At 41.3% G+C, this 24473-nt stretch overlaps 1 protein-coding gene across 4 annotated transcripts in view; it reads right to left on the reverse strand.

Moving 5' to 3' along the window:
* LOC139542101 (sterile alpha motif domain-containing protein 11-like) overlaps positions 1-10496 on the reverse strand; it is a 100612-nt gene extending 90116 nt beyond the window's left edge. Inside the window, exons 1-2 of one of the 4 annotated variants that reach the window (XM_071347136.1) lie at positions 9722-10496; positions 8053-8144 (exon numbers count right to left, since the gene is read on the reverse strand). In XM_071347136.1, the coding sequence (XP_071203237.1) occupies positions 8053-8144; positions 9722-10187 (558 nt within the window). In that variant the 5' untranslated portion in view covers positions 10188-10496. Of the gene's footprint in view, positions 1-8052; positions 8145-9443; positions 9541-9721 lie in introns of those variants that run through there. The other 3 variants (XM_071347135.1, XM_071347134.1, XM_071347137.1) reach the window with 3 other exon arrangements.
* Between the last annotated feature and the right edge of the window lie 13977 nt (positions 10497-24473).

Consider the following 24473-nt stretch of genomic DNA (forward strand, 5'->3'; position numbering starts at 1 on the left):
ACGGAAACCCTGACACACACACACACACACACACACAGACACACACACTCCAACCCCCTGCGGAGAGTGAGCTGTTGAGAGACACAGAGGCGTCAGCCCCCCAGCCCTGCTTATCCCCCTCATCACAGTGACACTCAGCCAGTAGCAAGTCCCAACAAATAGCCACATCAAATCAGTAACCAGCTCTATGCAATATCTATAGCAATTTTCTTATATTGCTACTGTACTGGTAACTTCCTGTTCACTTGTCCATAAGCAAGGCACTAATATAGATTACTCCCTTATAACTACTGACTAGTCCAGATATCAAATGAAAGTATACTGCTATGGCTTGGCAGAGTCACACTGGGTTACAATGTTAAATATATTGAAATCAACACTAAAATCAAACAGGAAATTTGACTTTGAAAAAGAAACCTATGGTTCTTTTAGTTTTCAACCACCCCAAAATGGCTGGTGGTAAAATAGATTCCTAGGCAGGGATGTGTATGTAATAATAGTAAGAGTAATCTCCCACAGTCCCTAACGTGGAGATGTGCGTGTGTTAGTTTGTGTGTGTGTACATCTGCGTGCCTGCGTGCATGTGTGTGTGTTGTTCATTCTCTCTCTGTGGTCAGGATGCAGGAGAGGGGGAGCCCCCTGATTGGAGGAGATCTTTACGAGCCGGAGGAGGAGAGTGTAATTTCCTGCCGGCCTCCGTTGGTTCCGCTGGAATAACAGAGCGGAGGAAGCCCGGCTCTCCCGGGAGCACACACACACACACACACACACACACACACACACACACACACACACACACACACACACACACACACACACACACACACACACACACACACACACACACACACACACACTCTCTCTCTCTCTCACACACACAGTCAGCCTGCCTGGCTGAGTGGCTTAAAGAGACATACACACGCACGATTTACCCCTCTCTCACACATCGACCACACACACCGGAGCATGAAGAGTCTACAGAGCAGTTAAACCCAGGAGCCACGAGCAAGACATTGCTTTATTAACATGTTCTATTTTATTTCTGTTCATGTCCTAATCATGAATTCAAATGATGTCATACCTCAACACTACAACACACACAATATCATATACAAGCAGACAAACCAAACATATGTCATACCACACACACTTTTGTCACATCTACACACACAGTGTTTCCATGCACATAGCTATGGACTTATTACTTCATCACTCGATCACTAGTATCCTAACTCTACGTTAAGTCGGTCAGTATTACTGTTACAGGACACCACGCTTGAATATAATCTAAGGTAGAGGCCTGCAGGTCCAGACAGAGATCATTGCGGAGCGGTCTGCATTTTTCATGCTAGGGGCGGGAGCAGGCGGTCAGACAGACAATTTGGGGATGAAAATATTGCTTTGTCCCGCAGATTATTTGGAAACGGTCATCTTTTGCTTTGTATGCGTTAGTCTATCTATTGTATTAAAATCGCATTATTCAAACACTTTCATTATTCACTGATTCCAGTTAAGTAGCCTATTACCTCTCCTCTCCTAGTTAGGAATGCGAGATCAAAGTGCGTCTATAGGCTATTTGTGAGGTCTCAATTAAATGCATGGGCAGAGAAGCACAGCAGTTATCTTTCCAAGGAAATTAACTGAAATATGATTAGGCAACAGTACTACAGTGTCCATAAATAAATAATATTGTGGGCACTCAACCAACGTGAATTGTGTTGCTATCAAAACATTTGACTATGACAGGAAAGGAAAAGGCATAACGCCCGCATACCATGGTGTGTGAACGTTGCACCTTTTCAATAAATATTGATGATCCATTTATTTGTCTCTGCCTGCAAACCGTGCCCACTCCTAAAAAGGTAGGCTATATCCTATATGCAAAACGTAGCCCAAGAGAAAGTGTGTCAGCGCTCATCCTTCTTGCTGCTTCAATTGCTGTAGCCATACCCCTCCTCTCTTGGTCGTGCGAGACCAGGTGCACGTGTGGTCTCATTTAAAAAGAGTAGACTATAGCCTGCATGGGCGGAGAAGCACGGGGCAGTTATCTTTCCAAGGAAATGAACTTCCTAAATATGACTAAGCTATAGTTTACTACGTTGCCTAGAAATACATATTGATCAGCCATATGTGTCTATTTGAAAATCATTCCGCTCCTAAAAAGTAGGCTATAAGTAAAATGTAGTTGAAGAGAAAGTGCAAATGTCTGCTCTTGCTCCAACTCTGCTCTCGTCAAACTAAGTCTAGCCTATATTGGCTGATATACCCCAGTAGGCTAACACCGATAGCCTAATATAATGGGTCATGTGAGAATCTCTGGTAATTTAAAGGGATACTTTGGGATTTTGACAATGAGCATGCTAGCATATTCCCATAGACTTCCAGTCATTGCACTAATGCTAATTAGCATTGGCTCACGAAACTACCTCTAACTTCCTTCATATTAGACACAGAGACATAAAAAATGGTATCCAAGAGTTAATTTGACTCTGGAGAAGTAGATAAATTGATTCATTTCCAAAATCCCAAAGTATCTCTTTAACCAGTGAGTGTACAACTTGTAAATAGTCACTGATATTTCAGACAGAAGGCTAGCTATCTAGCTAGCTCAAGGGCTCTGGCTACTGTTAGCCAGATAGCTAGCTAGCTATAACCAGCTGGGTAGAAGGATGAAGTTAGAAGGTAAGGTTAAACAGAGCCTGAACAGTTGACTGAAATGAAGATAGCTATAATCTTAACAAAAGATACTATGAGTTCTCAGAACAAAATAACTTTGCTTTACAGTGAGTAAGTAGTGAGACAGACAGTGATGAGGAAGGCTGCAATGCAGGAAGCAAAGGAGACACACAGCGAGAGGAAGCTAGCAGAGAGAGAGGTTAGTAGTACAGTGGTTTAAATGGGGGCCCATGAGAAAATCTGTAATCTTATCAAGCACATGTTAGAGTCAACTAAGGGCCTTTTACACTAGGGTACTTTAGTAGTTTACAACACAGAAAACTGAATTGCAGTGCAGCTCACATGGGATACTAAGAAAATGAATATAATTGATAAGATATCATATTTCAATATAAATATAAATGTCTTCAATATTTTGGGAGAGATGACCTGATGTGCATTTTGTGTCATTTTTAACTATAGAAAAGTACATTAGCCATTCCCTACAGACCTGCATGAAAATGCAATCAAACAATACAGTTCTAATCTCGATCGCCAACTGGTGTTCATAGTTTACCCCATTTTCTTATTTTTTACCACTACATCACTGACTTTCATGGGTTTCAACCTGTGCCACTTTGTGCAACTTTCTGCTACTTGAATGCCAAACAATGGATCTGTGCCACAGATGACATAAATATGATGATACCATGTATGTGAGCTACAGGTAGACCTACAACGTGTTTTTCTGGCAGTAATTTCAGGTTTGTTAAAATCACAGCCTTTGTTCGTGACAACAATTCACAGGAACCCACACTGCTCACCAGGCAGTAGATAGAAAATAAGCACCCATCACAACCCATCAGGCAAGCACGTCTGTGGAGAGAAAAGCCTGCCACTTCTGGCTAAGCAAACAACAGGCACGGGCAACAAGGAGGTGTGCACACTGCAACAAACAATACCATTACAATAGGCTTTTGTGTCAGGTCTCAGAAGGGAAACTCATGACAAGGTTCTTGAGTCATGTCACTCTACGACTGTACATTTTTCTGTCAGTAGAAAGGACATACATTTAGAGAATTAAAAGAGAATTTGCAGACAACCCTAACAATATGTATTGTGCCTCTGTTTAACTGCAGTAGCATCTACGTATTTAGCCTACAGAGTGAAGCCAACATGCTATAACTTCAGTATACCTATTAACTTATATCCATATCTGAAAATGATATATGTTGAATTTCCCCAAAACTCATCTATTTCTATATTCTCCGCATTTTTTTGGCCAATGCATCCCATTTGAAATGTATTTTCTATGGACCCTATGTGGTGGTGTATATCTGTATTCTTGGCTCTGAAAAACGTCCCCGGTTTACCTGTATCACTCAAACAACTCCGGTTTATCTAAACCGCCTTTGCCTTGCGTGCTTCGCCACACTTTAATCACCAGTAGCCACGCTCAGTAGCTCGCAAAGCTTCTTACGCCCTTCCCTCAAGATTAGCGGTTGGGAATGACGACAGATGCGCTCCGTAGCGATAAAAAAAAACACACACTGCGCACCTGTGTGAACAGATTCGACCGCGGTGAGCCGGCGGAGAACTCACTCAAAGCTGCCACACTGGCACAGACGCCATGCCTGTGACGCCTCACAGCCTGCATGGCATGATGTCGTTAGCTCAGCCAAACGGGCACCGCAGGGCAAACACAGCCCGGTGCAACAGCTAGGTGAGGGACAGCAGCAAAGGACATTAGAGCCATGACAATTAGATCAATCTAACAAGGGGAGCCTGGCTAGTCACCCATTCATATTACTTATTAACTTTGTCTAGAATTGTCCTATTCATTCTGCGCTTCATGTAGTAATTTGAGCCAGTGTTGATGTCAATGTTGTGTTAGCATCTGTGAGGAATGACAGAATGAATTTATATTGAACAGCGTTGTAGTCCAACTAGTAATTTCCATTTTGCAGTACTTGGTGATAGTTTAACTAAATGCCAGTTGAATAAAAACCTTGTATACACTAAATTTGACTTGAGTTTCTGTATATGACAGGCTGTCCGGAATATATGATATGAAACTATCAGGACTCATCGCCAAAGCATTGAGCATTTAAGACCAATATTCTGAATAAGTTACGTCACAAAAGGCAGATCAGAATGGATCATCGAGTATATATTGATTGCACACACACGCAGGCACACTCCCTCTAAACCAATGGTTCCCAAACTGTGGGTCGGGGGGGGTGTGATAGTTACTTTAAAAAATATATAACACTGAACAAACATATAAACACAACATGTAAAGTGTTGGTCCCATGTTTCATGAAATTGAAATAAAAGATCCCAGAAATGTTCCAAAAAGCTTATTTCTCACAAATGTTGTGCACGAATTTGTTTACATTGCTGTTAGTGAGCATTTCTCCTTTGCCAAGAAATTCCATCCACCTTACAGGTGTGGCATATCAAGAAGCTGATTAAACAGCATGATCAGTACACAGGTGCACCTTGTGCTGGGGACAATAAAAGGCCACTCTAAAATGTGCATTTTTGTCACACAACAAAATGCCACAGATCTCTCAAGTTTTGAGGGAGCGTTCAATTGGCATGCTGACTGCAGGAATGTTCACCAAAGCTTTGAGCAGAGATTGAATGTTAATTTCTATACCATAAGCAGCCTCCAACGTCATTTTATAGAATTTGGCAGTACGTCCAACCGGCCTCAAAACCGCAGACCACGTGTAACCACTCTAGCCCAGGACCCCCATATCAGACTTCTTCACCTGGACAGCCACCTGGACAGTTTATGAAACTGTGGGTTTGCACAACCGAAGAATTTCTGCACAAACTGTCAGAAACCATTTCAGGGAAGCTCATCTGCACGCACGTCGTCCTCACCAAGGTCTTGACATGACTGCAATTCAGCGTCGTAACTGACTTCAGTTGGCAAATGCTCACCTTCGATGGCCACTGGCATGCTGGAGAAGTGTGCTTTCACGGATGAATCCCGGTTTCTACTGTATGGTGTCGGTGGGCGAGTGGTTTGCTGATGTCAACGTTGTGAACAGAGTGCCCTATGGTGGCGGTGGGGTTATGGTATGAGCAGGCAATAGCTACGGACAACGAAAATAATTACATTTTATCGATGGCAATTTGAATGCACAGAGATACCGTGACGGGATCCTGAGGCCCATTGTCATGACAATCATCCACCATTATCACTTAATGTTTCAGCATGATAATGCATGGCCCCATATCGCAAGGATCTGTACACAATTCCTGGAAGCTGAACATTTTCCAATTCTTACATGACCTGCATACTCACCAGACATGTCACCCATTGAGCATGTTTGGGATGCTCTGGATCAACGTGTACGCAAGCCTGTTCCAGTTCCTACCAATATCCAGCAACATTCCACAAGACACAATCAACAGCCTGATTAACTCTATTCGAAGGAGATTTGCCGTGTTGCATGAGGCAAATGGTGGGCACACCAGATACTGACTGGTTTTCTGATCCACGCCCCTACCTTTTTTTAAGGTATCTGTGACCAACAGATGCATATCTGTATTCCCAGTCATGTTAAATCAATAGATTAGGGCTTAATGACTTTATTTCAATTGACTGATTTCCTTCAATGAACTGCAACTCAGTAAAATCTCTGAAATCGTTGCATGTTGCGCATATATTTTTGTTCAGTATATATGTATATTTATAAACTGGGTGGTTTGAGTCCTGAATGCTGATTGCTGACTGCCGTGGTATATCAGACCGTATACCACTGGTATGACAAAACATGTATTTTTACTGCTCTAATTACGTCAGTAACCAGTTTATAGCAGCAATTCGACCATGAAGGCCTGATTGATGCAGTCTCCGCTGAACAGTTGATGTTGAGATGTGTCTGTTACTTGAACTCTGTGAAGCATTTATTTGGGTTGCAATCTAAGATGCAGTTAACTCCTATGAACTTATCCTCTTTAGCAGAGGTAACTCTGGGTCTTCCTTTCCTGTCCTGGTCCTCATGAAAGCCAGTTTCATCATAGCCCTTGATGGTTTTTGCGATTGCACATGAATAAACTTTCAAAGTTCTTGATATTTTCCGGATTAACAGACCTTCATGTCTTAAAGTAATGATGGACTGTTGTTTCTCTTTGCTTATTTGAGCTGTTCTTGCCATAACATGGACTTGGTCTTTCACTAAATAGGGCTATCTTCTGTATACCACCGCTACCTTGTCACAACACAACTGGTTGGCTCAAACGCATTAAGAAAGAAAGAAGTTCCACAGATTAACTTTTAAGAAGGCACACCTGTGAATTGAAATGTATTCAATGACTACATTCTCTCAACCATGAAGCTGGTTGAGAGAATGCCAAGAGTGTGTAAAGCTGTCATCAAGGCAAAGGGTGGCTACATTGAAGAATCAACAAAAAAAAATATGATTCCATGTGTGTTATTTCATAGTTTTGATGTCTTCACTATTATTCTACAATGTAGAAAATAGTAAAAATAAAGAAAAACCCTTGAATGAGTACGTGTGTCCAAACTTTTGACTGGTTCTGCAGATATACAGTATATATATATATATATATATATATATATATATATATATATATATATATATATTTTTTTTTTTTTTTAAGGAACTCTCCAGCTTTCAACTTACTCTTGAAAGTTTTAATAATAGAATGCACAAGGTGCAATTTCGAAATTGGGTAGTGCATCATCAGTTTCTCTTGTCATGTCAGTCATTACATACATTAGAGAGATATTTATAACCTGTAAGAAATGTCCAGATCAACTGGCCCATGTCAGCTAACGTTTTTTAGTTTGATTTTTTCGCCCATAGATTTTATTGTGATGTTTTAGTCACTCAAATATCACAAGAATACACATTAGACATGGCAAAATGTATAGAATTGCAAGAAAATGAGCTTTAAAATTGAAACATTTTCTCTGCACCTCATGACAAAATGTGTAGAATTGCTGGAAATAAGCTTAAAACTTACAAAATATTCTCTGTGCCAACAAGAGGGATGTGAACAGTTTGTGTCATGAACAGTGCTTGTTCCCATAGAAATATACGTGGTATGTGTGTGTGTGTGGGGGGTGCTCTCGAGTGCCTTTTAACTGTCAACAAATAACTCTATTTTCATTTAATAAGAGCTTGTGCCCTCTTTCCTTTCCCTTCTACTAACTATCAATAAAACAAGTTTAAAAAGAGCAATGCTGCTTACTCTGTGTCTTCAATTCAAATAAAACACAGCTGAGAGCAAGCTTTTAGCCCATTCGTCAACACAGCCAATTGAGTTCAGCACGGCAACATACACATTTGAAACCAATGATGAATCAAGAAAACAGATGTAAGAATTGAAAGGCTGATGGAACCATAATCTTACCACTGGAGACGAAATTCGACACCCAGGGCAATCACAGATTGGAGGATGTACCTGTAAGATTCCTTTGGACATAAGGGTCTTCAAACTTTTCCCTGAGAGAGAGAGAGAGAGAGAGAGAGAGAGAGAGAGAGAGAGAGAGAGAGAGAGAGAGAGAGAGAGAGAGAGAGAATGAGCAATAAGAAATAAGAAATAACAGACTGTATCACCCACTGAATTCAGCAGCTGTAAATCAATTATACTATGGAGGTGGTTATAAAATGACTCGATCTTCAGTAGCCTTAGCTATATTTGTATAGTGAATCTAAGACTATGTTATCAGAGTCTACACCTGAAATGCACACAAAGGGAAATAGAAAACCGTTTTTTATTTGGAATTGTGCAACGCTAAACTTGGATCAGTGTTGAATGATCACAACTCCAAAGCCAAAACATTACATAAACATTACTTTTGGAATTGCCAGCTTGTCAAACCAAATTACCTTAGTTTAGTTAGTTTTACTGATGAGTTCTAGTTGAGCCCCGTGTGGTAAGATAGGTCTACATATGTATACATAGGCTAGTGACACTGTATCTAAACTCAGATATGAAACTATCCATTACTGGGCTCATATCATCTTTACACCCTCATCCAACAGAACTTGGGGCAATGCGTGTCAATTCCGTATGAGTAGCCTCGGCTAAGGTGGGGTTCAAAAACAACTGTGTGTGCAGCCAGCGCAATAACACGTAATTAGTCAAATAGGCCCATAATAAGTAAACAGCTATAGCATTCATTATTCTTATTATAAATCATTTCATAAACATCTACTGATAACTGTCTTTTGCCTGAGCCACTGTAAAGCTTTTCAAACCAAAATAGTAGCCAACTAATAACATCAAACATATCATAGACCTACTCATTTGAGTGTCACGGATTTTAGTTGACTATGTTACGTCTACCCCTGAGTCCAGGTTAATATTTCGGATAGTTGTAACTCATCCATAATCAACCTGAAATAACCAAAAGGGTCATGTATAGGCTTCAACTTCGAGTAGAGTAGCCTAAAAATCATTAAATTCCCCGCATTCAACATCATTCTATTATATTGAGGCAGCAACACCATTTTCATTTACTATGATACGTCTACCACTGGGACCAGGTTGATATCTCGGATAGTTGCAAATCAACCATAATCCACCTGAAATAACCAAAAGAGTAAGGAATAGGGTACAACTTCTAGTAGCCTAAAATAATTTAATTCCCTGCCAACATCATTCTGTTCTGTTGAGCTGTCAACACCCTTTTAGCCTGCTGTTACACTCAACACTCAACGGAATTATACCCCCCAACGTCAATCAACTGTCATATAATGTTTTAACATTACTGAACCCTAAATATGAAAGTTTTTCACCTTAGTCCACGACTCCTGACGCCCCGTTTTGAGAATGGTCGCTGCATGTGAAGATACAGCGATGTATGCGCCTTTTCTCATCTCTCCTTACGCACTGTAGTTGGTGTATATTGCTGAGTATAACCCTTTAACTACAAAACGCAGAACCAACCCATGGAAACAGAATTTCCTCTCACCAAAGAAATGACAAAAACCTTCAATTAGGTATCATCCTTTAAAATTAACATAGGCCTACTGTAAAAAATAACTATTTAAATATGATATTTGCTGTTGCCTACCTTTGTGCCTTATACTTCGTTTCCAATCTTTGGCGGTCTCCCTTCCACTGACAAACTGGAACTCATTCGGGGTGAGCCACTCGCCCCGGTATTTGATTGAGGGTCCCTTACTACCTTGGCACAGTTTGTTAATGTATAGTAAAGCCTTGTTCTCCCCGCATTCCACCTCGATGCATGGTTCCCCGTTGTCAAAAAATGGCTGAAAGTCGGGGATTGAGGAAAACCTCTCCAGCATTAAGTCGTCCGGGTGATGGTGAAGGTGCTGCTGCTGGTGATGGTGATGCAGCGCCGAGTCATGGAGCCCCAAATACGCACGGTGATGGGCGAATAAATGGTCGTATTGCGGTGGATGCGGGGTCACCACGGGGATAGTGGTGGCATTTAAAGGGGCCAGGTATTCGGTCTGGTTGAAGGCAGCCAATGCCATATCGTCCCCATCCAGTCTCTCCTTTTTAATGGCAGGCATGTTACTGGGAGCGAAGCGCCGGTAACAAGTGATTAGCAGCTAGTCTGACCCAACTTGTGTGTCCTCTTTTCGGAGTTGGTCATTCGCCCCAATCTTGAAGACGCGCCACTTTGCTTTACGCAGGGCTCCCGTGTTGCTCTGTGACAGTGGTCTGTTGAACTTCCCCGAGAGATTGCCATTCACTAGTTAACAGCTCTTTTAGCCGCAGCGCTCTCATCCGCCACACTCACAGCTCCTCTCGCACTGGGTTCTCGCAGTGCTCCTGCCTACCACATTTAATCGGACTCGCGCTACTAATACCTGACATGTTGGAGTGACCAGTCCTTAGCCGTGGACATCACATTATGTCGTTATCCACAATGATCATTGACACCTTCCCATGTGCTCTTCAGTTTAGTTTATTTTTTAAACAGTATTGTTATGATGTTGGTATCTCTTATTTTAACTTTATTTATTTATTTATGTTTACAGTTACTGTTGTCCTCCGTGCCTTCCAATGGGCTGATATGACGCAAAACTGTCTACTTGAATAATAGCCTGAACAACACAGGCAATAACGTATTGTATGGTTTATTAGGTGTGCTTGACTTGGGCATGTGCTCAACCGAGCTGAGTAGGCCTACCGGTACCTCAAACGTTCTACTGCTTGAGCTCCGGTTCCTCTCAAATGTATGGCTGTTCCTGAATATAAACAGTACCCGCACCCAGAGTCAGGAAGAAAAAAAATCGCTGTTATTTTTTGGGGTTAATTTTCTAGACTATTGTTGAATATGGGTCGTCTCATCGGTTATACCATGCCTATTTCAAGTCTATAGTTCTAGAAAATATGAATTCATTTTAGAATATAATCACTATTTCAGTCCAAGTCAAACACTGTTTATTAGAATATAGGTCTACAGAAAGATGGAAGTGTTTTAAACTAACTTATTAACCAGCCACAGAACTAGGCCAGGCTATCTGAACATTGCAAAATCCCCTTTTTTAAAAGATATTTCAAAGTATTTGCGTGGAACAAATTCAGCTGATGGGACTTTTGAAATAGTTGTTTTTAACCCTGTGTAGGCTATATCGTTAAAGTCACGCTGAAGTTCATAGAACCAGACCAAATAAGATTTGCACTCTCCACCGCTTCTCTACTTGGCCCATTTAAACAGCCGAGGCTTTGCGAGCCCGAAAACTTGAAGGGGGGTGCACGACGGACGTCATCATTACGCAACAATTTAAACACAGTCACATATTCCTGAAACATATTCTAATATTTCCGTCTTCTGTTATTATGATTATATTTTTAGACGTTATATACAGCAATAAGGAGTATTGAAACAACAAAAGACAATATCAGTCAATGGTTAGGCCGACACAGCTGCAGATAAAGTATCTAATTAGGCTACATAATCAAGTCTGTGCCTTTGTTAATAAAACAAAAATAAAAAGAATAACAATAAAAACAACAACAAATATGATATTATATTCCTTTAAATACAACAACAGCTTTGAACCTAGATGTGATCATAATTGTATTTGGTCTTTTCTCGTAGATCTATCCGCTAGGACCTCTGAAGCTCAGAATGAAGTGGGCGTTGAAGTTTGTATACTTTTCTATGTTATGCCCTCTGTGCTTAAAGTCAACCTTTTTGTTTTACTCTTTGTAATCGTCCTCCCACTATTGTAACGGTCACTCTTGTGACCGTAAACAATGGACATGGAACACACACACACACACACACACACACACACACACACACACACACACACACACACACACACACACACACACACACACACACACACACACACACACACACACACAATGTACTCCCCTCACTGACATTATCTGGTCCATTCATGTCAATAAATCCGGGTGAATGAAGGAATGAGCAGCATGGGAGCTTTCATGACATGGTGGAAGGAGACTATTCTCACCATCACCTTAGCAGTGACTCAAGTGAGCTTAAGTTAACAGTGACTTTCAAGATAAATCTGAACCATGGATGATCATGAACACATCCCTCATCTGGTCTTTGAAGACTGTAGACATCAGGCAATGGTTCATAGCAACATCACAAGATGATGTGGTAATTTCCCCACTGTCTCTAAATCTACATGATAATCAGTAACAGGCAGGAACAAAACCCTGCACGAATAACAGACCATGACCAATGACGGGAACTCCTGTGGTAGAATGAACAGCTGTTTCTAAGAAGGTGACATTTTGATAGGTGTACATTTATTTTCGCCCCCGTCTCCTCACAAATAACTTGGTGGAAATGTGTGCTCTGGTGTCGATGCGTAGGCGATGGGGTGCACCTTTAGGAGAGCCTTGGGGAGCCCTATCATCACTGTCAGAATGGGGATACCCCTGACCCCCTCACACCCTGTGACTCACGGGCTCCATAGCAGTACCTCACCCAGACACCCACCATGCAGGGGTTCCCCCAAACTCTGACTGACATGACAACATCACTGCAACCTCCAGAAGTTCTCTGAAGAGGGTTGGCTGTTATTGGGTGTATGGTTTCGCTATTCTCCTACCCCCACCCTCTTATTCTTTCTCTTTCATCCTATATCGATGTGTGGGCGTAACCTCTGTTTTTTTTATCTCACTTTTGATCTCCTGTGCTATGAGGATGCCCTCATTTTTCACAGAACCCCTCTGTTCACCTACGCACGTACACAAACACTTGCCTCAATATACAATCAGTCAGGAAAATATTGTTTTACCTGTAGGGCTATATATTTAACATTATATTTTCTATTAAAAAAAACATTGTTCATATAAGATCTTTCAGTAAACCATTGAACAAAAGTGAAATTCATTTTTTGTTGTTGTGAAGTCATATTAGTTAAAGTAGAAATACAAATGTAGAGACAATCCTGTGTGTTTCAGCAAGTTATTCAGTGAAGGGCGTTTTGTTTATCCCCTCCACGTCGGCCGTAGAGGGCCCCCCTGATGACGCTCCCGCCTCGGCGCGGTTGTTGGCAGCGGCCCCGGAGCCGCAGCGCTGCCGGCGGGGGAGAGAGGTAATAAATAACCCGGGGAGAGGAGAGGAGACCGCCGGGCAGTGCACAGTCTGACCTGACAAATACTCACTGGAAAACCATCAGAGACCGAGAGCCCACCCCTAATGCTTGGAGCCAGCCTTTCAAACACGAACTGCAAAATATAGCCTATGGGCCTGCTACCCTTATTGGAAAAAGCGGCGTCTCTTCCTCGGTCTCTTTCTGCTCTCTCGATATCCTGTCTGAGACAAGGCGGGAAAAATTAACTATTTAGAGGAAATGTTTGAATTTCTTGCTTACACTATTTTAGCAGGCTCATATCTTATTGACGAATACATTGTTTTGGTTTTTGAAAAGCCCTACCAAAATTTGTCCCCCAGACTTCTGCACCAATTTCTTCTGGATAGCTCCATGGCCTACCTCAAAATTAGGCAAGGCCATAATAGTACTGGTTGATGACTTTTTCTAATCCAATGTATTTTCCACGTTGATTCCACATCACAATACCTTGACAAATGATGTTGAAACCATATTGATTCAATCAGTGTGTGCCCAGTGGGAAGTGTCCCCGCCAAGGTAAACTATTAGTGCAAGAAGAGTTCTAATTATACTGAACAAAAAATAAAAACTCAATATGCAACAATTTCAACGATTTTACTGAGTTACCGTTCATCAGTCAATTGAAATGTTCATTAAGCCCAATCTACAGATATCACATGACTGGGCAGGGGCGCAGCCATGGTGTGGGCCTGGGAGGGCATAGCCATACCCACTTGGGAGTCAGACCCACCCACTGGGGGGCAAGGCCCAGTCAATCAGACTACGTTTTTCCTACATAAAAGCTTTATTACAGACAGAAATACTCCTCAGTTTCATCAGCTGTCCGGGTGGCTGGTCTCAGACGATCCTGCAGGTGAAGAAGCCAGATGTGGAGGTCCTGGGATGGAGTGGTTACGCGGTTCTGAGGCCAGTTGGACGTACTGCCAAATTGTCTAAAACGACATTGGAGGCGGCTTATGGTAGAGAAATAATATTTGATTCTCTGGCAGCAGCTCTGGTGGACATTCCTGCAGTCAGCATGTCAATTGCACACTCCCTCAAAACTTGAAATATCTGTGGCATTGTGTTTTGTGACAAAACTACACATTTTAGAGTGTACTTTAATTGCCCCCAGCACAAGGTGCACCTGTGTAATAATAATGCTGTTTAATCAGCTTCTTGATATGCCACACATGTCAGGTGGATGGATTATCTTGGCAAAGGAGAAATGCTCACTAACAGGGATGTAAACAAATTTCAGCCCAACATTTTTTGAAAAATAATATTTTTGTGTGTATGGAAAATTTCTTGGATCTTTTATTTCAGCTCATGAAACACGAGACCAACACTTGTTGCGTTTATATTTTTGTTCAGTATATTTCTCCAGTGAAAAAATGTGACAACAAACACTTCCTGTTCCCACTGCTACTAGGAGTAGTCCTGTTGACCAATCACCGACAAAGGTGCGTAGACTTCGGCAATCAAATTTCAACTTGCCTCAAGAAAAAACCTGTCCAAGATCAAAAACGAACAAAAGCGACACACAATTTCGACATAATATATTTGCATAAACTGTTTCGACTGGGAAGCAAACGGTAAGCTGAAGGGGTCAGGGGGCTGTCTGTTGTCCCACATGACGGCTCTTCCACATTTTCCCGGCATTGCTAGCATCTGTAACTGTCAATGCTGACAGAGACGAGCAGACACCCGACCTCGTGTATCGTCCCTAAACACTCCCTTTTCCCCCTGGACCCCCCTCCTCCCGTCACTGTAACACGCAACCACACACACTCACACACACACATACATACACACGCGTGTGCAAGACACAGACACACTCAAGCATGCGCAAGAACACACATGCAGACACTCAAGCATGCGTGCAAGAACACACACACTCAAGCATGTGTGCATGAGCACACACACCAACCACAAACACATGTGTATGCAAGTATGCATGCATGAGCACACACACCAAACACAAACACATGTGCATGCAAGTATGCATGCATGAGCACACACACCAAACATACACAAGTATCTGGACAGCCCTTCAAATTAGTGGATTCAGCTATTTCAGCCACACGGTTGCTGACAGGCGTATAAAATTGAGCACAGAGCCATGCAATCTCCATAGACATACATTTGCAGTAGAATGTTTCCATGTTCGTGCAGCCGCACACAAGCCTGAGATCACCATGCGCAATGCCAAGCATTGGGCGGAGTGGTGTAAAGCTAGCCGCCATTGGACTCTGGAGCAGTGGAAACGTGTTCTCTGGAGAGATGAATCACGTTTCACCATCTGGTGCATAGCGCCAACTGGAAAGTTTGGTGGAGGAGGAATAATGGTCTAGGGCAGTTTTTTATGGTTTGGGCTAGGCCCCTTAGTTCCAGTGAAGGGAAATCTTAACGCTACAGCATACAATTACATTCTATATGATTCTGTTTCCAAATTTGTGGCAACAGTTTGGGGAAGGCCCTTTCCTGTTTCAGCATGACAATGCCCCCATGCACAAAGTGAGGTCCATACAGAAATGGTTTGTCGAGGTCGTTATGGAAGAACTTGACTGGCCTGCACAGAGCCCTGACCTAAACCCCATCGAACACCTTTGTGATGAATTGGAAGACCGACTGCGAGCCAGGCCTAATCGCCCAACATCAGTGCCTGACCGACCTCACTAATGCTCTTGTGGCTGAATGGAAGCAAGTCCCCGCAGCAATGTTCAACTCCAACCATAGAATTGAACAGGGAAGTTCAGACAAAAACATACATAAGATGCTTCACTAAATTCTTTAGGGCATTAATGTAGATAATCTACCCAATGATCAAAATAGCAATAGTTTGTTCTATGATTAGAAAATGTGATTGTTCCAGTCTTCATCATTTGTGATACACAAATCATAATGGCCTAATATAGGCTAACTGTCCTTCAACCAGCCTTCCACCTCAGTAGCAGCTCCATTAATAATTTGTGCAGTAAAAGATAGCGTGCCTCTCTTAGTTTGTGGGAGTTATTGGTACAATGTTTCTCACCATATTTGTGCCAAGCAGTGATATGAACATAAATTATTTCTTATCTCTTCCGCAATCCATTTTTCAAAGGGTTCACCATGTTTGAAGGGTAGCAGCGCCAACAGCCAACTCAAGATAATACTAGGCCCTATTAGCCTTCAAGAGATTCCACTTACAGATTTTAAATGAAATGCTATTTCAAACAATGGAATAACCCTCATTAAAATGGTCAGTCCTTAGGCCTACCTCATCAACCACTAAAACCAAATGAAGGTTATATGCAATGTCTTGCTTGTTTCAAATGCCTATGAACGGTTGCCGGGATAGCCAATCAACACTGAAGGTCTTTGGACTTTTTCTAGGAAGGTTGTGTGGAAGGCACCAATATATGCACCAATATTGCATTTTAAAAGCCTGTTATATTAAAATAAATGCCCTTTAAAGCTGCATTAGGTAACTATTAGGGCAACCTGACAAAATTCACATAGAAATATGCGTTATAGATCTGTCATTCTCATTGAAAGCATATTTAAGAAGCGGTAGATCTGTTCTATGTGCGCTATTTCTATGCTTCCCGTGCTTAAGTTTCGTTTTTGCACCTCTTACTTTCCGTTTTGTATACCAGCTTCAAACAGCTGAAAATAAAATATTTTTCGTTATTGAAAATATATTTCACAGCGGTTTAGACGGTACAATGATTCTCTACACTTGCTTTTTTTGTTACATAAACTGGAATTAGGCAAACTATTAGAATTTTAGCAACCAGGAAATGGTGGAGGGATTTGTGCTTATTGCACTTTTAATATAGACCACATAGACAATTCAATAAATTAGATTCATTTTTGTATATTAATAAAAACTTGTGCCAAAAATTCAGCATTTGAACATGTCCCTCCATGCACCCTCTGTGACTTCTAGGCAGATTTTAACCCAGTTAACCACAACATTTCTCCAAGTTTTCACCATCACTGTAAAGCCCTAGTTAATTTGTTGCGTTGACAAAATAATTTCTGAAGATGATTATTTATTTAATGTGATTAGTGATACATTTACGTCTATCAGTCATTTTAAGGTCAACACTGTTACGTGAACTGAACTCTCGATTTAAAATGGTGAAACTATTCCTTAAAAAAAGTCTAAAGAAACATTGAACATCTAATAATAAAATCATAATGTGAAGCAGGTGAGCTGCTTCTTCTCTTTTTGGCCATGTTCTGGTGTTTTGTGGTGGATAAGTGAGTGGGTCGAGAATAACACATCAACCCTGTTACCCATAGATAGACAGGCGAGAAATGTTTTAACACATTTTTTTTGTGATGCTTGCATTCAATTGCCACTCCCTGTTACACACAACAAGCTTCCATTCCCCCTGTCAGAAGAGGATTCATGTCTGATTTAAGATGATACGGTCAATCCTCTTACTTTATTTGGCACAGGTTCCTACTATAGTAATTTTTTTATTTAACCTCTTGAGGTGGGAAAATGTTGACCATGTGCTCTTTATGACAGAATGTAAAAAATTATGTGAAATCAAAGTTATTTTTGACCAAGTTACACTACCCAAAAGGCTTCTGTCACGCCCTGACGGCAGAGAGCCTTTTTATTTCTCGATTTTGTTAGGTCAGGGTGTGATTTGGGTGGGAATTCTATGTTCTATATTTCTTTGTTTTTGGCCGAGTGAGGCAGCTGTCTATCGTTGTCTCTGATTGGGAATCATACTTAGGCAGCCTTTTTTGCCACCTTAGTTGTGGGATGTTGTCTTCGTTTAAATGCATGTTAGCCTTACGGAGCTTCACGTTCGTTTTTGTTGTTTATTGTTTTGTTGGCGACATTTAAAAAAGAAAGAAAAAAGTAAGGTTCACCACGCTGCACATTGGTCCGGTCATTTTCAAGACAACGCTCGTGACAGCATCGAATTGGAACACCCTTTTACTGTCAATCGTGGTGGGCCCACCAAGCATCTCCATAACGTCTGGCCTTTGCTTGTCCGACTAAAATATAGGCTAGCCCTGGCTGTAATACAGTATGCTTCAAACTCATGGACTGCATCCATTTGGTTAAAACAGGAATTAAAGGGATTAAAGGGATTAAAGGGAACATTTACATATGTAAAATCACTGAACTATCCCTTTAAGGACTGTGTCTTAAAATCAGACATATTTAATGTTGTTCAATGCGCACGGTGCTAGTGTCATAAATGTTGTATTGGGGGTGTTCAAGAAAGAACAGCTAAATGTATTGTCCCTACTTGAGCGCCTCTCCAACCACCAACAAACATCAAACTGGCTTTGTAAAGAGTTAATATCCGCTTGCAAAGAATAAATCCTCTGATCTCCCGGCCCCTATTGATTTTTGTTCCGTGTGATGTGAAACTAGCAATCAGCACTGCAGTTTCAAATAGCCCTGAAACCAGAGCCAAGCGGTTGATGAGTCGCCGACATATTTCAATTAGCGAGCCACCCTGGCCGATCTGTCCCCCGGGACAGTCACACCTCATACCAACTACACACTAGAAGGAGTTTGGTAATAATTAGTAAAATGATACCTGTGTTTTTATTTATACATTTAAAAAATTGTAGTAATATAGCACACGCTCTTATCCAGAGTGACTTACAATTAGTGCTTTCACCTTAAGATACTTGGGCGAGACAACCACATATCACAGTCATAGAAAACACATATTCCCTCAACAAAGTAACATCAGTGCTAGTAGGAAGATACCACATATATTTGGGGGGGATTAATTTAAGATACTCTTTGAAGAGGTAGCCCACTGGGCACACACTGGTTGAATTAACGTTGATTCCATGTAATTTCAAAGAAATTACGTTGAACCAACGTGGAATAGAAGTTGAATTGACGTCAGTGCCCAGTGGAGTTTCAGACGTTTTCGGAAGATGGGCAGGGACTCAGATTTGGGTGTAGGGCTTGAGCTTAGCCTGGAGGTAGGGAAAGGCAGTTCCCCTTGCTGCTCAGTAGGCAAGCACCGTGGTCTTATAGTGGTTGGGCACTTCGACTGTTGTTTTCAAAACAATGCTATAAGATTAATTTAATTGTGAAAAGATGGAGGAATGGTTGCTTTTTGGCAGTGCGGGATCCTTTTTAATCCACATTAATTACAAAGTAGGTTAATAAGAGCCTCTGAATATTCCTATTGGCATTAATGAAAACACGTTTATACCATTAACAGACAGACTACTACATTTTGACTGTAAAAAAAAAACTGATATTTTTTTGGGGGAAATCTAATTCATGCAGTCCCATTTTTACCACTTTCTTGCCGGGTAAGCTTTTTATTTCACCCCGGCACATGCCGGCAAGTTTAGGCGTGGGAGTAGATATGGGCTGATGTGGGTGGATGTCTATTTGAATAAATCCATTGAATGCACCATCACTAAGAAATTCCTTATTAATTCATTTTAGGCAGGTCCCCTGGAAACATTATAAGACTAATAAAATGCAATTTCAAAAGAATATAATATTTTGAGTGTAACTATCTTTTTTATTTTACTAGGCAAGTCAGTTAAGAACAAATTCTTATTTTCAACAACGGCCTAGGAACAGTGGGTTAACTGCCTTTTTCAGGGGAAGAACGACATATTTGTGCCTTGTCAGCTCGGGGATTTGAACTTGCAACCTTTTGGTTACTAACCCAATGCTCTAACAACTAGGCTACCCTGCCGCTCCATCTTACAGCCGATGGGCTACATGGCTGCGCTAAGCACATTAAATCAATTGTTATTTTGTTTTTAAACAGACAAGACACACTAAAGGAAACCCTGTTCGTAGTCAATTGTCATACAAAAGTGAATTAAATAGTTCATCATTCTTCAACCTCAAATGAAGGGGATGATTACGCAATCATTGCAAGAGTCTGATTTCATTGGTAGCAACTCGCGGCTCAGACACTTCATTCAGGATAAGTTAAGTTATCCTAGCCTGGGTAACAGTCTCTTCAGCTAATCTACTCCCTGTACTCCATGTGCCAAAGAGACTGACCTTTCTGCCATCTTCTAATATAAACATTGTATCATTAATGAGCTCAAGGAACAGAGATTTGAATCCTGATTCGACGACCCTCACAGCTATCCTCCAATCTCAACGAATATGCAAATATTGGAACTCTATCACTTTTTTCTCTCCACAGAACACATTGGTATCCGATTGCTAAGCAACCTCTTTCTGTTTGTCCAAATGAAACCAGTCTATCAAAAGTTGCTAGCTCACATCTAAATACATACTGCAATTCCAACCACAAAACGTCTTAGTTTTGATTAGTTTAAGGCTCAAAATACAACAACTTGCATAGCTAACAGCTAAATGTTATAAGTGTAATTTTGCGCTACATGACCAAAAGTATGGTTGAACATCTCATTCCAAAATAATGCGCATTAGTATGGAGTTGGTCCCCCCTTTGCTGCTATAACAGTTTCCACTCTTCTGGGAGGGCTTTACACTAGATGTAGAGGTTAGCGGTTATGATATAGAGGTTTGGCTGCGGGGACTTGCTTCCATTCAGCCACAAGAGCATTAGTAAGGTCGGGCACTGATGTTGGGCGATTAGGCCTGGCTCGCAGTCAGTGTTCCAATTCATCACAAAGGTGTTTGATGCGGATGAGGTCAGGGCTCTGTGAAGGCCAGTCAAATTCTTCCACACCGATCTCGACAAACCATTTCTTTATGGACCTCGCTTTGTGCAAAGGGGCATTGGGGCGGCAGGTAGCCTAGTGATTAGAGCGTTGGGCCAGTAACCAAAAGGTTGCTAGATTGAATCCCCAAGCTGACAAGGTAAACATCTGTTGTTCTGCCCCTGAACAAGGCAGTTAACCCACTGTTCCTAGGCTGTCATTGTAAATAAGAATTTGTTCTTAACTGACATGCCTAGTAAAATAAAAATATACATTTACCTGACTAAAAGGTGAGTTACATTCATATGACTGGTTATCCTGAGTTGACCAAAGTTCCCATGCTAACTCCTGAAACCTGATTCATAGGACAGCACTCAGGTTGATTTGACAAATGCAATGTTGCAAAAAAAACATTGTGAAATGTGTAATGGAAATGGGAGAATATTTCTAAAGATCAACAGCATTTTTATCTGTTCAACAGATAAACTTTTTTTATTGCGCAATAAAATAAAAACAGTGTTTTTCAAATAAATGATGATTTTGAAGGTACGTGATTTTATCACGTCACTATAAAGCCCCACTCCACATATAATTCAAAATGCCTACTTCTTGCAAAATGCTTTTTTTAAACTGTAAACATAATGTTTCTTTGCAGAAAAAGGATTGTCCTGACTTTTGAATTTCTTCACATTGCTTTTTCTTGATGACTGTCAAGTTTCACCATCCAATCCTTTCAAATGTACAGGAGTGCAAGTTCCACCATGGTAGGGACCATGGCGATACGTTTGCACATGAAAATGATTAGAATATGGCAAATATTACTAAATTATTGCATTCTATCCATGCTGGCATTCACGGGCTACTTGAAACATGAAACAGATAGGCGAGGGCATACAGGTTGTATGCAAATTATTAATGCACAATTTGCCTAAATGGGTAAAGGAAACACTTCAACCACTGAATTTTTATTTGACACTAGGTTTATGTGAGATTTTTTATTTATTTTTGATGCGTGATGTTATTATGTCCAGCTGTTTTAACCGACACAAGATAGTTAAATGGAAACACAACGTAGAAGGCAAATTTCACATCCAATTTCTATGCAAACATTCTAAATGTCGCCAAAAAAATCACCAGACACAGGAAAGATATCTACTGACAGTCACTCAATTAGCCATGTCAGCTAACCATTTTTAAATTGGTAGTTAGTTTAGCCAGCTATCTAAACTTGTAGTAATCATGGCCCGAATAACGACCTGGCACGTACCAAGGGGCTCTGACCTCCAGGCATTACAAAATGTGTAAAATTGTGTTTTAAAACGGCAAATATGTCACTCCACCCCATGTCAAAATGGGTGAAATTTCTGGAAATTAGCTGTAAAACAGATTATTTTTCTCTGCCCCATGGCAAAATGAGTAGAATTCGATAAAATGTGTTATAAAATTGCAACGTTTTCTCTTTGCCCCGTGGAAAAATGTGTAGATTTGCAGAAAACTTGCTTTAAAACTGCAACATTTTCTCTACGCCCAATGAATGCTTCTTTCCACTGTTAAGAGATGGGGCACTAAAATGTTTCACCGCGAGGTAGGGGACCCCCAACCAAGAGACATGCATTGTAAAGTTTAGAACTGCCAGGAGGATAGTAATAACGGTTGCTGCGTGTCAACCATCAAGAGCTTAAGAGCGTAGTGCGTGGCATGTCAATGCCGCCTCAGCATTACAGCTACATTTCATCAAGTAAAAACGACATATTTTATAACATGAATAGTCTGCTGAATTTTTGCAAATAACATTCAATCCCCTGAGAAAGGTCTACAAAAAAGTATTTAGAATATTTTTTGATATTTTTTGGCTGAATACGGCCTCCATAAACCAAAATATTGAACTAATATGATATAATATTATCACGTTATAAGGTATGACCCAGGTGCAGACAGTGTAGAGTGTAGAAGAAACGAAAGCGTATTCTTTAAACAGGGGCAGGCAAATGACAGGTCAAGGCAGGCAGGGGTAAATAATCCAGAGAGGGTGTAAGGCACCGGAACAGGTCGGTAATCCAGAGTAATGGGGAAAAGGTGCAGGACGGCAGGCAGGCTCAGGGTCAGGGCAGGCAGGAATGGTCAAAACCGGGAAACTACAAAACAGGCACTAAAGCACAGACAGGAGCAAGGGAAAAATGCTGGTAGGTATGAACAAACGAAGCGAACTGGCAACAAACAAACAGAGAACACAGGTATAAATACACAGGGGATAACGGCGAAGATAGGCATCACCTGGAGGGGGGTGGAGACAAGCACAAAGACAGGTGAAACAGAACAAATATGCCTAATCTTGTATATTAACGTACATTTAACATGGGTGCTGTGTTTGCTGTCATGATGGAATCAGTTAGGGGGAATGGGGAATTTCAGTATTTTACAAATTAAAAGGGAAGTTCAGTTGCTCACCCTGAAAGTAGTCTATGGGCAAGGAGAAACTGTAATTCATGGTTAGGTTTTCTTTAAACAGCCACTCTAAACTTCAGCTAACTTTAGCCACTACTAGCAAAAAATCAATGGGAGTGATGTTAAATCAGGCACCCCATAATTCGTTCATTTATAACAATAAATAAGTAATTTTGACAGTAATAAAAGGTATGAATCTGAACTCATTGTGTTTATTTATTTATAACTCTCGTACACAGACGCTGACGCACACACACACTGTACACACACATGCTCGCACGCACTACGCGCAGACAACACACACAGTAAGGTACCCCGACAGTGAGTGCTGTATTGGGTTTTCTCCAGGAAGTGCATCTCCTTCAATGCTCTGGTCAGATGAAAGGTGAAGAGCCGTATCGATCAGCCAGTGGGGACGGGGACGTTGAGGATATGGGGGGGAGCAGCGTCTGCGGTGAGCCTGATGCAGGGCTGCCATCCAGCCAAGGACCGGGAGGCCAGAGGCGAAGGTGGGGATGCAGGCGGTGGGGGTTAGGGAGCTGTCACTTAGCTCCCATGGCTCCCTTGTGACTCACCGGTAACCACCTCAGCCCCCGTTGCATTCTTCTCCACAGTGTGCAGTCTACTGTTGTTGATGAGGACTGTCAGAGCCATGCAACATGGCTCAGGGTCAGCAAGGGGGCTGACCCCAAGGCTGCCTCGCATCCATATTTACACACCTGCACTACCGTTCAAAAGTTTGGGGTCACTTAGAAATGTCCTTGTTTTCCATGAAAGCATACATGAAATGAGTTGCAAAATGAGTAGGAAACATAGTCAATATGTTGACAAGGTTATAAATAAGGATTTTTTATTTTAAATAATAATTGTGTCCTTAAAACTTTGCTTTCGTCAAAGAATCCTCCATTTGCAGCAATTACAGCCTTGCAGACCTTTGGCATTCGAGTTGTCAATTTGTTGAGGTGATCTGAAGAGATTTCACCCCATGCTTCCTGAAGCACCTCCCACAAATTGGATTGGCTTGATGGGCACTTCTTACGTACCATACGGTCAAGCTGCTCCCACAACAGCTCAATAGGGATGAGATCCGGTGACTGTGCTGGCCAGTCCATTATAAACAGAATACCAGCTGACCACTTCTTCCCTAAATAGTTATTGCAT

The sequence above is a fragment of the Salvelinus alpinus genome, chromosome 17 (genome assembly GCF_045679555.1).
Source record: "Salvelinus alpinus chromosome 17, SLU_Salpinus.1, whole genome shotgun sequence".
Classification (NCBI taxonomy): domain Eukaryota; kingdom Metazoa; phylum Chordata; class Actinopteri; order Salmoniformes; family Salmonidae; genus Salvelinus; species Salvelinus alpinus.